General features: G+C 33.4%; 2 protein-coding genes and 1 long non-coding RNA gene across 9 annotated transcripts; all 3 read right to left on the bottom strand.

Annotated features, from left to right (window-relative positions):
• Positions 1-126: 126 nt before the first annotated feature.
• On the bottom strand, positions 127-651 carry LOC106293883. Of its 2 annotated transcripts, XR_001260676.1 has the most exons (3): positions 633-651; positions 331-434; positions 127-223 (listed from the first exon to the last, which is right to left on the bottom strand). It is a non-coding gene; the product is annotated as an uncharacterized LOC106293883 (long non-coding RNA). The 2 variants fall into 2 exon arrangements; XR_001260675.1 differs by lacking the exon at positions 633-651 and having other exon boundaries at positions 331-514.
• Positions 652-7,016: 6,365 nt separating this feature from the next.
• LOC106343563 (50S ribosomal protein L11, chloroplastic) lies at positions 7,017-8,371 on the bottom strand. Its single transcript, XM_013782811.1, has 4 exons — positions 8,095-8,371; positions 7,848-8,020; positions 7,698-7,761; positions 7,017-7,360 (listed from the first exon to the last, which is right to left on the bottom strand). Exons 1-4 carry the CDS (start codon positions 8,303-8,305, stop codon positions 7,149-7,151), a joined length of 660 nt encoding a protein of 219 aa, XP_013638265.1. The 5' UTR covers positions 8,306-8,371; the 3' UTR covers positions 7,017-7,148.
• Positions 8,372-11,037: 2,666 nt separating this feature from the next.
• On the bottom strand, positions 11,038-13,380 carry LOC106344043. Of its 6 annotated transcripts, none has more exons than XM_013783421.1 (6): positions 13,065-13,380; positions 12,906-12,924; positions 12,533-12,697; positions 12,047-12,104; positions 11,856-11,943; positions 11,038-11,301 (listed from the first exon to the last, which is right to left on the bottom strand). In XM_013783421.1, exons 2-6 carry the CDS (start codon positions 12,914-12,916, stop codon positions 11,192-11,194), a joined length of 432 nt encoding a protein of 143 aa, XP_013638875.1. In that variant the 5' UTR covers positions 12,917-12,924; positions 13,065-13,380; the 3' UTR covers positions 11,038-11,191. The 6 variants fall into 6 exon arrangements, 5 of the variants coding, with proteins under 5 accessions (XP_013638875.1, XP_013638877.1, XP_013638876.1 ...); XM_013783423.1 differs by having other exon boundaries at positions 12,533-12,691; XM_013783422.1 differs by lacking the exon at positions 12,906-12,924 and having other exon boundaries at positions 12,533-12,691.
• Between the last annotated feature and the right edge of the window lie 898 nt (positions 13,381-14,278).

Here is a 14,278-nt window from a genome sequence, read left to right as displayed (position 1 = left end):
ACCAGCTTGTGTTGAAAATTAAATGTTATAAACGAGGGAGAAAAAAAAATTAAAGTTAGCTTATATCTCAAGTCTCAACACACCTAGAAGAGCATATTCAAAGGAAACTCGTCTATTTGTTTCTTGAAAGTAATCACGACAATCACTCATAATTGCTTCCAGAGGATAAGCCTTGGCACTAGGTACAATTTTCTCCCGGAGACTCTGGTTTGGAGCATGTAAGCTTTGATTTGACAGAAGAAAAGCTCAGGAATGAGTAAATAATGATGTGGCAATCAAAGAGAGAAGATATATCAGGACATAAATAAAACGAGGAAGTGAAGAAGCAACCTGACAGCTAAGGTTGACTGAAGCTTATGAGAGGCAAGCTTCTTGATTGTGTTTGGAACACCAACTGTCGATATTGTAATCATTCGTTGCCCGATTTCAATGTCCTGAGTGTAAAGGAAAAGCATACCAAGAGACAAGAGTGACTGCTATATCTTACTATTGTACAACTCAATATCTCTACACAAGATATAAATGAGAAAATCAAGTGCATTTATATAGATAAACTTTAAATTTTAAACTGAACTCTTTTAACTTTATAAAATTAACAAATCAGTCCTCTCCATTTTGTTTCTGTAACTTACTCGTCATGAGCGGCCACAATTCCAAATACTTCTCGACGACGAAGCTCAAAGAAGAGCTTAATTCACAGTACAAGATCCTCTCTGTGATCCGCCATTTTTATGATTCTGATCTCCTCTCATTTATTCGTGTAGGTACATCTATTCAAAAAGATGGCTCCTCCCCTAGTTAAATAATCAAATAATACTTTGTAATGTCTAACTTTTTTTTTGTTTTAACTAGTTGAATAAATTCACACTAAATACTTTATGTTACTTTTTTCTTCTTTTCAATCTCTCAATTGCAACCATTGTAACTGATTTTATTATACGAAACTTAATTTTTTTTTTCTTACTTTTTATTTGTCAGATACTTGTTGAGAAGTCATCGTTATTAATTAATGCTCATAGAGATTCTCATGAGAAATTCCCATTACATTTGTCAATTTATGACTATTTCAATATTCTTAAAATATTTAAAAGTTAACTAATGGGCAAATCTCCAAAATAGCACATTTCTAAGTTTATATGACAAAAATAGCACTCAAAAACTAAAATGACCAAAATAGCACTTTTCTAAGTTTATCCTCTGAAAATTTTAATTTTTTTTAATTTTCAAAATTTGAAATCTTATCCCCAAAACCTCATTTCTCAACTCTAAACCCTAAACCCTAAACTTTAAACCCTAAACCCTAAACCATAAACCCTAAACCCTAAAATCTAAACCCTAAACCCTAAACCCTAAATCCTAAACCCCACCCTTTAACTCTAAACCCTAAGTTTGTGACTTTTGATAAAACATTAAGTGCTATTTTTATGACTTTTGACCTTGAGTGCTAGTTTGGGAACATAAACTTGATTTAGTGCTATTTTTGTCTTTTTCTCTTAACTAAATAATAAAAGTTTATGAACTACGGTAAAAACCCTATAAATTAATAATGTTGGGACAACACCAAAACTATAAATTTTTTTATTAATTTATAAAGATATTAATTTATCGATATACTAATTGAACCAAAAACTCTATTTGTGACTATAAAATTATATTATTTTATGAAGATTTTTAGTGTATATTAACTTATAGTGTATTAATTTAAAGAGGTTATATTGTATTAGTATTATTTAGATTACATAACCCACTTTAGAACTTTATTCATTGAAGTTGATCTATTATGACAAGCTGTTTTAAGTTTTTTGATATCCGTTAACTTTATAAAACAGAAACTGAAAATCAAATTTTATTATTATTCACTTATAAAGTTGTTCAAAACTCAAAAGTAACTTTTTGGACAGTGTGGAAAATATAGAAAAAGAGAATTTAAACTTTTTTTATAAAATAAAAACTGAAGATAGAAAATATTGTTCAAATAACTAAAACGGATGTGAATCAATGATAATAAATGCAACTAAATCCAATAAATACACTAGGTATGAACGTTTGGGTAGCCGTTCGGGTTCAAATTGAGTATTCGGATTTCGATTATAATTTGTAATACATCATAAACTCCATTCTAGTAAATTTACAAATAAGGGTCGCATTTGAATATAGAACATCTATTTTGATTCTAATTTGTATCACATCCTAAAACCCATAAAGTAGCCATATCGTTCGCGTTCGGATAATTTTGGTTTGATTTGAGTTATGCTGAAGTAAAATACATAACTAAAATTCTAAACATAAGAAATTTAATACTTAAACTGAATAAAAAAGTATTCAACACATATAATATTCGACCAAATAGTAACATTCGAAAGTTTATAACAATAAAATACTTAATAATGATCATTATAATCCAAAATAATAAAAATTTGTATAACTTGTATATGTGTTTTGTTTTAGTTCAGGTTATGTTTCAGTTATCAGGTAAAACCGAAATGAACCCGTATCTAAAATATCACAATATGAAATCCGGCTTATTTGCTTGATCTGATACCTTTATTTTGGGTCGGGTTCGGGTTTTGGTTTTGGGTTTATGCCCAGAGCTAGAATACACATACAATTCTCAAATTCAGTATCCCCTTTATGGACTACTCAAGACATGTTACAATTAATAGTTAACCTGGATCCTAATATCCACACTAGGTATTGGTAGTGGTTGTTTGTAAAAGATGACGGAAGAAAATAATGTTGGCAACTATATCTTTAGAACACAACGATTTAATTAGATGAAGGTAGACAGAACTGTTCTTTATTGATTGAAATACAAAGGTTATGAAGAATGAAATGATAATGACTAAGAAGAACTAAGACAATAGTATTGAGAGTCAGAGGTCGAGCGTGTAATGTGTAGTGTCTAGGGTTTCGAATGTCCCTTCCCTCTTCCTTCATTTCTTCCTTTATAGTCGCTCTCCTCCAAGATCATCTCAACTACTTCCGCCAATCTCGGCTCTCCCGGTCTTGACCAAGTCGCACTCGTCGTTCCATCTCGGTGATGGGCATATTCGGGCCGTACAAGTTATTGGCCCCAGCAATTGTCCCCCACCATTTTGAGTGGAAGGCCAACATAAAAAAGTGTGATTACCTCTGCCTTAATTCTTGCTTGGAGCGCTTGTCTTGATCGAGATGAGCCCATGATTCTTTGACAAGTGTCGATCTCTGCTGCCTATGACTTTAATTCGCCGTAATAGTTGCTTCTTCGCCACGCGGTCGATAAAGTTCGAAGGGATAATCTTCATCATTATTTTTGTCCTAAAAAGTGGATATGCCTCCTTGGTATATTTTTTTTATTATTTTTTTTATGTTCTTCCCATGGATTTGGAAAGACGAAAAATCCACCTTAATTCAACCGTCTAGAAAAGGTAATTGACAGATTTAGTCAAGGGTATTTTAACCTGGACCCGAACCGGAACCGACCAAAAAATACCCGATCCGGAACCGGACCGAAAATGTACAAGTACCTTTTGGGTCTAAATTTTTTTTACCCGAAAGAACCAGAACAGAAAAGGAACCGACCCGAATAGACCCGGACCCGAAAAGAACCGACCCGAATAGACCCGACCCGATAAGAACCGATTTGTACCCGACCTAAAACTATGATGTTTTTGTGTTCTATTTTATATATATTACTTTATGATTTAGTTGAAATATCTTTTGTGAACAACATTTGTTATTATTTTTTTAACATTTTTTAAGTAATATAAAGCTTTAAAATGTAAAATTTAGAGTTTTAAAATGTTTTATTTTAATTATTAATAGTTTTATTTAAGCTGTTTTGTAAAATTTTAGATATATATGACAAATATTCAACTAAAGTTGATGGAATTGGGTATATCATGTCCTTTTCAAATCTTAAATATCTGAACCCGATCAGGACCCGATATGGACCCGAAAAATTACGGGTATTTTATGGATATTTTAATTATAGACCCGAACCGACCCGGACCCGAGAAGAACCGACCCGAACCCGAACCAAAAATTTCTAAGTACCTATTGGGTCTAAATATTTAGTATCCGAAAAGACCCGGACCCAAAAAGAACCGGTCCGAACCCGATCCGAAGATCCGAACGCCCAGGCCTAGACAGATCAATTGCTGGTGGAGACAGGTCTTACCGGCTTCAATCGTCGATGGTTCTTCATGTGATGGTGATGAAGTTCTTGCTACAAATTATGGTTATTTCAAAAAGCAACATGAAATTATATGGAACGATACTCTCTTTGGCTCTATTATTATCAATATAGCAATATAAAAAGTTGTCATGTTTCGGTGGCTCCTACTGAAGTATTAAAAGAGAGTGACAATCGTTCTCAATTCAGTTTAAAGCATAGTATTTTTGGATTAATAAGAAGATTATCTCTCTTGAGATTCACCTATTTCAGAAGTAAATATAGAACTTTTATATGAAAAATATTTAGTTATCCATATGCAAAATAGATGTGTGTTAGTTTAATTTGGATTCCTACTGGTGTATCCATTTTCTATAATAATTTTGTTAGTTTTCATTGTTTAGAACTATTTGTCTATAAAGCTTAATAGCACAATTCCGCGTTTAAAAAAATATATTCTCTATATGAAAATAAGACTTGAATATGTACAAATGGTAACTAATATTGTCTTGTTTTTAATAAGCTTTGAATAAATACATAGGACCCATTTTTACATGGTCAAGTAAAAGACGTAACGAAATTATTAAGAATAATTTAATATTTTGACGATATCTATCTATTTATTAGAAATCTGTTAAATACGATATTTTATATACTTTTTAATCTGAATTATATTAGGTCACACTTAACTCTAAGGGCATTTCCAATGGAGATATCAAATAAGATAAGTTAGGAAAAGAAATATGCTGTGACTTGTGGAAAAAAATATAGAGGAATTATATGATGTCACACATAACTCTAGATAGTGTTAAAAACTATTATGCCGTAAACCATTGAAGCAAATCCAATTCTATATTAGAGTTACTCTATTTTAATGTAAAATATAGAGAAAAACTAGTGTTCCATTGAAGATGGTCTAAATGGTCGTTTCTTAATCCATGCACTTTACGAATATTTTTAAATAATCTTATCAGAAAATTTTAATACGAGTTACTTAACATCACACAATTCAAAACCAATTGATTCCTAGGAAGCGGGTTATTTATCACCTTACATGACCCAACATCAATTGAGCTGAACTTTTTTTGTGAGATTTACAACATTGAAAAATTACATTATCCTAATATGATGATGTAATGTGTGCTACCATCCAGTGTTAAAAAAAAAATCTAAATATCCTATTATCCTAATGTGAAAAAATACATTATCCAAATGTGAGATTTACAACATTGAAAAATTATATTATCCTAATATGATGATGTAATGTGTGCTACCATCCGGTGTTAAAAAATAATTTAAATATCTCTGTATATGTTGTTACCAACTTTTTAAATTGTGCATTATATTTTTCTTAAATTTGAACATCACCATTTCTTCTAATTTGCAACTTTAGAGTTGTTTATAACTTTAGTGCCACAAGTCACAGCATATTTCCTTTCCTAACTTATCTTTTTTTTTTTTTAAATACTGTTTAGGTTCAAGCCATAAGAAGGCAAAGTTCAAATAACCAACTTTAAAAAAAGTTAAATAAACTAAAAGAAATCACCGGTAAGTGACATAAAGAGCTCAAAAGAGCATATAGATAGAAACCACCAAAGATTGAGATAGGACCAACCAACAGACTGGTTTTTGTACTAATTCTCAAGGCGTAAGCTTTACTGACCATCCTCCTCACTGAGTAGTTGTTGCAGCCAAGGGGAACATGACGAGCCAGAGGACTATGATCTCAGATCTCTTACCGCTTCCACTCTATTTTGTAAGGGAGAGTAATGCGATGAATACAAGATAGAATCATGAGTTTGAACGAATGGGTCTACAAAGATGATACAAGATAGAATCCTTAACTTATCTAGTTGTCTGATATATTATTTTCTAAATTTAAGAGTCATTGCATTACCTACAAAATCTCCCACATCAGGAGGAATTGAAAAGAACATTACACAATATACAGTAAAAACTTTATAAATTAATAATGTTGGGACTATAGTTTTTATTAATTTATAGAGTTATTAATTTACAAAAAAAGTTTTTTTTTTAGATTTTTGAATATTTTTATTTATAGAATAAGAAAATAGTTGATTTTATTGTATGTACTTTAATCAAATTTTATAAATTCGACTTTCATATTGTTCTATTATATTGTTTGGTGTATATTTTTATGTTTCATAGAATTAAATGTGATTTTAAAAACGATTTCACTAAATATTATCAAAATATATTGAATTGTTAAAAAATAAAAATAATTTCAGTGGGGATATAAAATCAACAATATAATATTTAGTTTGTACTTATATAAAATGTATATAAAGATAGATTATTAATTTATAATTTTAATTGGACCATATATTTACATAGAACTTTCTAAAAAGTTATTATCTTATTATTTTATTTATTTGTTTCATATTTTGAATCAACCAATTCGGAACTGGATAAATTTATTAATTTACGGAGTTTCTACTGTACAGGAGAGATGAATTAATCTATTTATCACCAATTGATGATTTTAAGTTAAAAATCTATCTAACTTAACATATTGAATTTTCAATCCGTGATTCTAGAAGTCTTCTAACTTGTTAATCACGTCCGAGCAAGACCATCAAATGAGAACCCTCGCAATGATAGTATTCACATCGATAGTTCCAGGCGAAAACATTTGATCCGTGGTGGGAAACCAGTAAGATATTCATATATTCGTTTGGTCGAATCTAATGAGCATGTCGCTCCTTACGCTACAGAAGAAAGGACGTTTGTCTTGCGGACAACATTATCATACTCCATATGTCCTATTAATGAAAACACACTCCCTACGTCGCTTTCCTTCAAGGTTACATGCCTTGCCAATTATATTGCAGGAACATGAGCATAATATAAGACACATACACATGTCATGTCTCTGATATCACGCAAGATAATGTTTATATGGATATCTCTCAAGTGTCTTTGTTGGAAATTACATTTAGAAACAAATAAAGCACAGAAACTACAGTGCAGGGTTTTACAACAAAACAGCTTTCTTTTTGGGTTCAAGAACTGGAGGGTCTATGTCGATCCCCATGTTCGCTGCAGTTCCTGCAATGATTCTCATAGCGGATTCAATGGTCGTGCAGTTCAGATCGGGCAGCTTCTCTGCTGCGATTGTGCTAAGCTGGTCTATTGTTATCACCCCAACTTTATCTTGCTTTGGATCTTTCGATCCCTTCTCAACACCTGTTTCCACAACTCAAACGTCAAGCAGGCACAAAACTCACAGGAAGAGAGACAGTGTAGATGGCACAACTCATACCATCATATAGTCTACATCAGAACACATGGTGCACATGATTTGCTTGCTAATTTATTCTATCTTTGAGTAGATGCTCAAGTAACGATCTAACAAAACTAGTAAGACAAAGGACATACATGGTGTTGAAAAATTCACAAAACATTTGGTATACATGATTTTTTATTGCCAATTGTGATCTTCTACCAAGTTACTATTCAGCTTTGCAGGCCTTAAGATTATCATTTGTAAAAATGCACATTCATTGGTCATATTATAATTCACCTGCAGCCTTAAGCAACAAAACCGAAGCAGGCGGGGTCTTGAGGATAAAGGTGAAGCTCTTATCCTGCAACCATATACATATAAACTCCATGAAACACTCTCACTAGTTAAAATGGTGACCAAATATACGAAACTAGGGTAAAAAGTCACATCGAAGACGGTGATTTCGACAGGAATGATGTAACCGGCTTTATCAGCGGTTCTAGCATTATAATCCTTGCAGAAAGCCATAATGTTGACTCCCTTCGAACCAAGGGCCGGACCTACCGGAGGAGCCGGAGTTGCTTTCCCGGCCTCAAGAGCCAGTTTTATAAGCCCCACAACTGCCAAAGGATGAGACAATTGATTGAGCACTGAAATTAACATTTTAAGGAAATGGGTACTGGAAAGCCTGTACCTTTCTTCGCTTTGCCTCCAGGTTTGGGTGGAGCCATGGCGATGACGGTGAGAAATCTCGGGGTTGAGGAGAGAAGTGGGGACTGTCTCTTTCCCAGGAACTGGACTGATACATTTGCTTTGGAGGATAACTTAGCAGAAAGAGAATTTGATTTGGGCTGAAGTGAAGACGAAGCGGAGCTGCAGAGAGTTGATAGAGCAGAAGACGCCATTGAAGGAAGAAGAAGGTTGTGATAGCAGAAGGCGAGTTCTCGGATTGCCAAAAATCCTTATCCACTTTTGAGTTTAAAGTTCTCACTTAATGGGCTTAATAAGTAGGCCTAGAATTCAATATCTAAAGCCCAGGTTGTGTATAGACATGTGCTGCTTTTTTTGGTAAAAAATGTTAAGATTTCATTACCAGTTTTAAACTTTTTACGGACATTGACAGAGAATACTAATAGCAGATCAACATAAAGAAAACTAACACAAACTCAAACCTAAAGAAACACATGAAATGACATCAAGCACAATTGCAGTACACAAAGGATATAGCGGAGAGGAACATTCGCTTGCCGCAGAATCGACCCGCAGTTATAGCGAGAGCTGGACCCGGTAGAGTTAGGCGTACCCGTTGACCAGTTCTTAATGATCAGATTGTCAAAAACAGCTTGCTAAGCACTCCCACACAGCAAACTTCATGGACAGACAGCTACACTCGAGACCAAGACCACACGCCCCACCAAGTCAAGCTTTATTTGGAGAAGGAACGACCATGAGCCGCCACACGCTATCAGACCTATACCAAAGAGGCAGAGCCAACTACTCCACCAGAAGTCAGAGCAGACCAGGACAGCCCTAGATCAGTCCACAGTCATGTTGACTCCACACGCGCCGCCACCGAAAAGGCTTGTTGTGGTTGACAAACCCAGCTCCTCGCCTTCTCGCATACGCCCCTGCTACACAGAACCTGAAACAAACCAAACCGGCTAGGAAACAAAAGCAGCACCATAGAAGCCCCTACGAGAACGGTTGACCGGCCTAAGAAAAGACGCGCCGGAGACCAACGAAACGGTCGGAAGAAACACCGCAACTCCACCGTTTGAGGGACCCTAACGCCTTCAGCCAAGCGGAACATCTCGCCCTTACCGAGAAAATCAAACAGAGGAAGCAGATGAAGAAGCAGAGCTCTCCACAGAACCAGATCTGACACCAAATCTAAGCCACCACCACTCCGTTTGACTAAAGGAACCGCACATCCACTCCTCCACCTCGCTTCTCCGGAGATCCAGGTCCGACACGCCAGATCTACACCGCGCGGTGGCGCAAGAATCAGAGTTCCGAGAAAGGAAACGGAGAGGAGGAGGGAGAAGAGAGGCGAAAACGAAGAGAGGAAGAAAAGGGGGGGGGGGGGGGGGGGGGGGGGGGTGACCGGCGTTTAAGGAAGAGAGCAACGCCGCCGGCCACCAGAACGAAGGAAGAGCTAGGGTTTCGCCTTTGGGAGAGAGTATTTATTTCCTTCCTAGTTTAATTGGTAAAGTTTATTCATTATAGGAGGTTTTAGTTGTCAATGAAGCTTTGGTAGACATGTGCTGCTATAATTTAACTCTCAGCTATGGAACCAGTGATCTTTTGGATTCTGTCAAGGCAATAGCCATTAATTTGTTTTTTTTGTTTGGCTGATTTTCGTTTTACTTGTGTGGGTTAAGTAGTGATCTTCCTTGTATATAGTAGAGTTATATTCCGGGGGAAAAAGGTTAAATGATACAAGAATCAAATAAATATCATCATATCTGTATATCCACACGAAAAAGGTATCGTGTCCGAATTTTTTTTTTTAAATAATGTTTTAGATTCTTAGGCATATTAATAAAAATTAAATACATATCTTGATTTATTAGTTTTTGTTATTTTTATTTGTTTTTAAATAAAGTTATACCACTCATATTTTAGATTTTTAGATTCTTAGGCATATTACAACATAAATTTTTTGTATACAAAGAAAAAGTTCAAAACAAAATTGTTTGTATATAAAAGTAATATCATGTAACCAATGTTTTGAAAATCGGAACAATGCCGATTTGGTATAGCTACTGGTTGACTGATTAGACCGGTATTATATATATATATATATAATCATATATTTTCATTATATGAATTTAAAAATTAGTTCTATTTATGATATATTTTTTGGTCTTTTTATTAACTATAAAAATAAATAATAAGCATAAATTTAGCTATATACAGTAAACAAATGAATATTATTTAAGCTGAAATTGATAGAATCCAAATGATTTTTTTTTTTGATAGAATCCAAATGATTAACTGTTCAGATTACCATATTTATATATTCGTAAAATTAAAGTCCTATAATTTATGAATATGTCAAAATGAGAATAGTATATGAGAGCCAAAAAATGTTTTCTAATATTCTTTCTTAATAAAATAAAATTAAATAGAAAATCTACTCCATCCATTTTATAAAAAGTGTCACTTAGATATATTTCATGGAAATTAAGAAAATTATATAACATACTAGTATACCCTTATTTAATGTACAATTATTTAATAAAATTGATCTAAATAACCATCTCTTTGTTAGTTAAAATTGTAAGAAAGAGATTGTGTATGAAAAAATTGCATAAACAATGTAGAATGACTTTCTTTGAAACAAAAAAAAGTTAGAATGACATCTTTTTAGAAACAGAAGAAGTTTTAAATAGTGATAGTCAAACATTTCTTATGAAATATTAAATTTTAATAACGATTGAAAATCATTGATTATATGTTGATTTTATAAATTTTGTTATATTTTGAACTAATAGAGTTTAGATCCGAAGAAATCTATTACCTTAATGCATTTTATTAGTCATTAGATATTAATTTATAAAGTTTATGTTGTATTAGTATGAATTTTCTCACATGTGTTTACCATTGTTGGATCACCATAAAGTTGTCAATATGTGTTTTCTTCTATTGATTTTTTTTAACTTTGATTTATTAGGATATTACAATTATGAGTAAGATTACATAGATGATTCGACAACCGACAATACTACTTGCCTTATGAGAATATATATCTAACTGCATCACCAGAGCTGCACTATGAAGATCCACGTCTAACTGAGTTTACTTGCACCATGTTGAAGATGACATTGTAAGCTTTTCCTCCGTAGCCTGCATAATTGTTTAATAAATAACTTTCTCCGGGAATTGAAATCTGGACCTGCTGGTGTAAAAACATTAATGAATCCTTAGTCAAACCACTTATTGATCGAGTGGATTACCCATTCAGACCAGAAAACTTTGCCGTAACAAATTATTCATCAATATCGTAAACATTAATTTATGAAAGTTTAGGTCTAACATGGTCAATACCATAAACTTAAATTTTATGAAATTTTAGGTCTAACATGGTCCATAACTTATGTAGAGAGGGAGAGAGAGAGAGAGAGAGGGAGGGAGAGGGAGGGAGAGAGTTTTCAGTTTGGAGTGTCCGGCGAGGCGTTTTCAGCATCATTTCTCTCTAAGAGCATCGTTATCTCTAAGAGACACTTAGGAGCTGTTAATCATTTTTTAATATTTTTAAGTTGGAAAAGTGAATTTAAGAGAATTAGTTAAAAGATGGGAATATTTGTAGTCCAATGCGAGTTTCTCATTTAAAGGTTCTTAAAAAACAATATTAAGAACAAATTGTTTTAGAGCAAAAGAAGGACAAAGGAGAAGGAAGAACAAATTTGTTATAGAACACGCACATACACACAGAAAAGAATCAGTTAAAACCTGCTGAATGAGAAGGAAGGAGATGGTCCAGACGATCTATAATGGTTCCAGAGCCAGAGCAAGAAGGATCCAACAATATAGTTCGAACATGTGATAATCAGCCACATGCAAGCATTCAGAACGATGGTTCAAGTGACTACATCTGCTTAACAACAACAAACAAGAACAAGAAACAGAAGCTATGGTACTACTCTTTTCACGACCAGCATCTTTAGTAGCTGTCCTCTGTGAGTCGTTAAAGTAAGCAGCCTGTCATGAACTTTAATCATTCCATAATCTCACAAATGAACTAGAGAATGCCAACGTGCATATAAGTTAACTGTTTACAGTTGCAGACTCAATTATTAAACACAAGAGCTGAGTAGCAGAGTATTTATAAATGAAAAAGAAAAGAAGTGACAAAAAACCTAGATGACTCAAGTTACAAAAAAAAAAAAAAAAAACCTAGATGACTCCCAAGATTAGGTAACAGAGTATTTATACCAAACATTGCAAACATAATCGGGAGTTGTCTTGTCTAACTGAAAATGAGCAATAGTGGACATGACAAGCCTCGTGTTGAACTGAAAGTCATAAAAGTGTTTTCCTTTCTCTACTTGCAAACATTCAGATCAAACTAGAACTCCTTATCCAGATCAAACTAAGAAAAACATACAAGCTAAGTTTTAATTACAAACCTTGTCAAGGTCTTGTCTGGATCTAAAGAGGCTCTCAAAGTTCTTATACTGTTGCAATCTCTAGTGACGGTATTGATCTCGGCTGTAATTAAGCTTCTCCCAAGGGATCCCTTGGATGTCTTTACCGTTCCTAGCTTCCAACGCTGACGTATCACTCTCCTGAGACTAAAGATTAACATAACTCATAAGCTTAACTAAGTAATTAACATTCTACTAAACCTAGTGAAACCAATCAAGAACAGGTCAAGAAACTCCAAAAACACAAAAAGCTTCTCGTGTGAGGCAATCAAAGAGAGCACATATCTTTTGTGGCGGTTGTGAACAATAACCATGAGCAAACACAAAGAAGAAAGCTTGAATCTTTACTGACTACCTCGTAATCATCTTGCTCCCTAAAAAAAGCAAACACAAAGAAGAAAGCTTGAATCTTTTAACAAAAGCATCTTCATCATACAGATCAAACACAGCAGCAACCAAAAAAGCTCAAACTTTCGTATCAATTCCACAAAAAGAATCAGACTTTCGATCTTACCCCCCACTCAACATTAAGAGACTCGTAATCCCAATAGTCTTTGGGACGGATCACGTTCACGTCGGTGTAGAAACGAGCTTTCGACATCACGGTGGGAAGAGAAATCTCCTCGAGTGGATATGGATCGAGATGAGGATCGAAGCTGCTTCCGTTAGTGACGACGGTCAGTGAGGTAAGAGAAACCAACTGATTTCACGAAGTTGGGAGAGAGATAGAGATGAGAGAGAAGAGGATATTTCCATGGATGACGCTTGTCCCATAAGCGACGTCTCTTCCTCTTCCTAATTAAGCGGCATTTCTTCGGTAAATAGGTAATTTTCATTTTTTTTAATCATAATTATCTTAAGCACGCTCTTAAGATACGGCGATGTTGATGCTCTAAGTTCTAAAGTGATCAAAAGTCACCAGCTTCGTTCAGATTGTACTTAATTCTACAAATACTCCAAACAATTTAAATATATAATATTGATTTTTAAAGTAAAATTTATATCGTAACTGAAAACTAGTAAAAGTCATGATATGGTTAGTGATAAAGTTAATGTTGAGCCCCAAAAAAAAATGAAAAAATTGATTTTTTAGAGCAAAAAAATGATAACTATGATCCTTTAGACTAATCTCTATTTTGTGCCATTTTTTCCCATAACACCTTTTAATATATTTGAACATAAATTTAATAAATAGTTTTACAAACAAAAAAAAAATTGAAAAAATAGTAACTTTTGATAAAATACCTATATGAACTTAGTGGTATTTTTTCCAGTTATAAAAAAGTTGAAATCATAAATTTCAGATTATGTTCTAAATAAAGTAGAAATGACATTCTACGAAGTAGAAAACGAAATCCACTTTTTTTATTGAATCTACAATGTTTAGAATACGTGATCTACGTAAATATGAGTATTCTAAAAATATTTAGAATACACATTCTGCGCTTAACCTACCGTTCTAAAATCTTTAGAAATCAAAATCTACACATTAATATAAATCTAAAACACGTAGAAACCGACTTTTACATATTTACTATAAATCTAAAACATGTAGAAATCAAAATCTACACATTACTATAATTCTAAAAAACTGTATAAACCGATTTCTACAGATTAGATGTATTCTACGGATAAGAAATCAGTTCCTAAAAATATGGAAACAAAATATTTGGGAATATTCACTTTTGTATTTTGTAAAAAAAATCGATTTAAAAAAAAAACGAAAAA

Source organism: Brassica oleracea, chromosome C5 (assembly GCF_000695525.1).
Source record: "Brassica oleracea var. oleracea cultivar TO1000 chromosome C5, BOL, whole genome shotgun sequence".
Lineage (NCBI taxonomy): Eukaryota > Viridiplantae > Streptophyta > Magnoliopsida > Brassicales > Brassicaceae > Brassica > Brassica oleracea.
The sequence above is the reverse complement of the archived record's forward strand: the minus strand, read 5'-3'. Positions and strand labels throughout refer to the sequence as shown.

What these genes read in the sequence shown, in the direction of transcription:
- LOC106343563 (XM_013782811.1), bottom strand. Translation starts at nt 8,305, where the DNA reads ATGGCGTCTTCTGCTCTATCAACTCTCTGCAGCTCCGCTTCGTCTTCA. An exon ending in TGGAGGCAAAGCGAAGAAAG is followed by an intron (nt 8,021 to 8,094) that starts GTACAGGCTTTC and finishes ATCCTTTGGCAG; the next exon opens with TTGTGGGGCTTATAAAACTG. An exon ending in TTTGTTGCTTAAGGCTGCAG is followed by an intron (nt 7,361 to 7,697) that starts GTGAATTATAAT and finishes TTGTGGAAACAG; the next exon opens with GTGTTGAGAAGGGATCGAAA.
- LOC106344043 (XM_013783420.1), bottom strand. An exon ending in AGATGCTGGTCGTGAAAAGA is followed by an intron (nt 11,944 to 12,046) that starts GTAGTACCATAG and finishes TGATTATCACAT; the next exon opens with GTTCGAACTATATTGTTGGA. An exon ending in CCTTCCTTCTCATTCAGCAG is followed by an intron (nt 11,302 to 11,855) that starts GTTTTAACTGAT and finishes TTTTTACACCAG; the next exon opens with CAGGTCCAGATTTCAATTCC.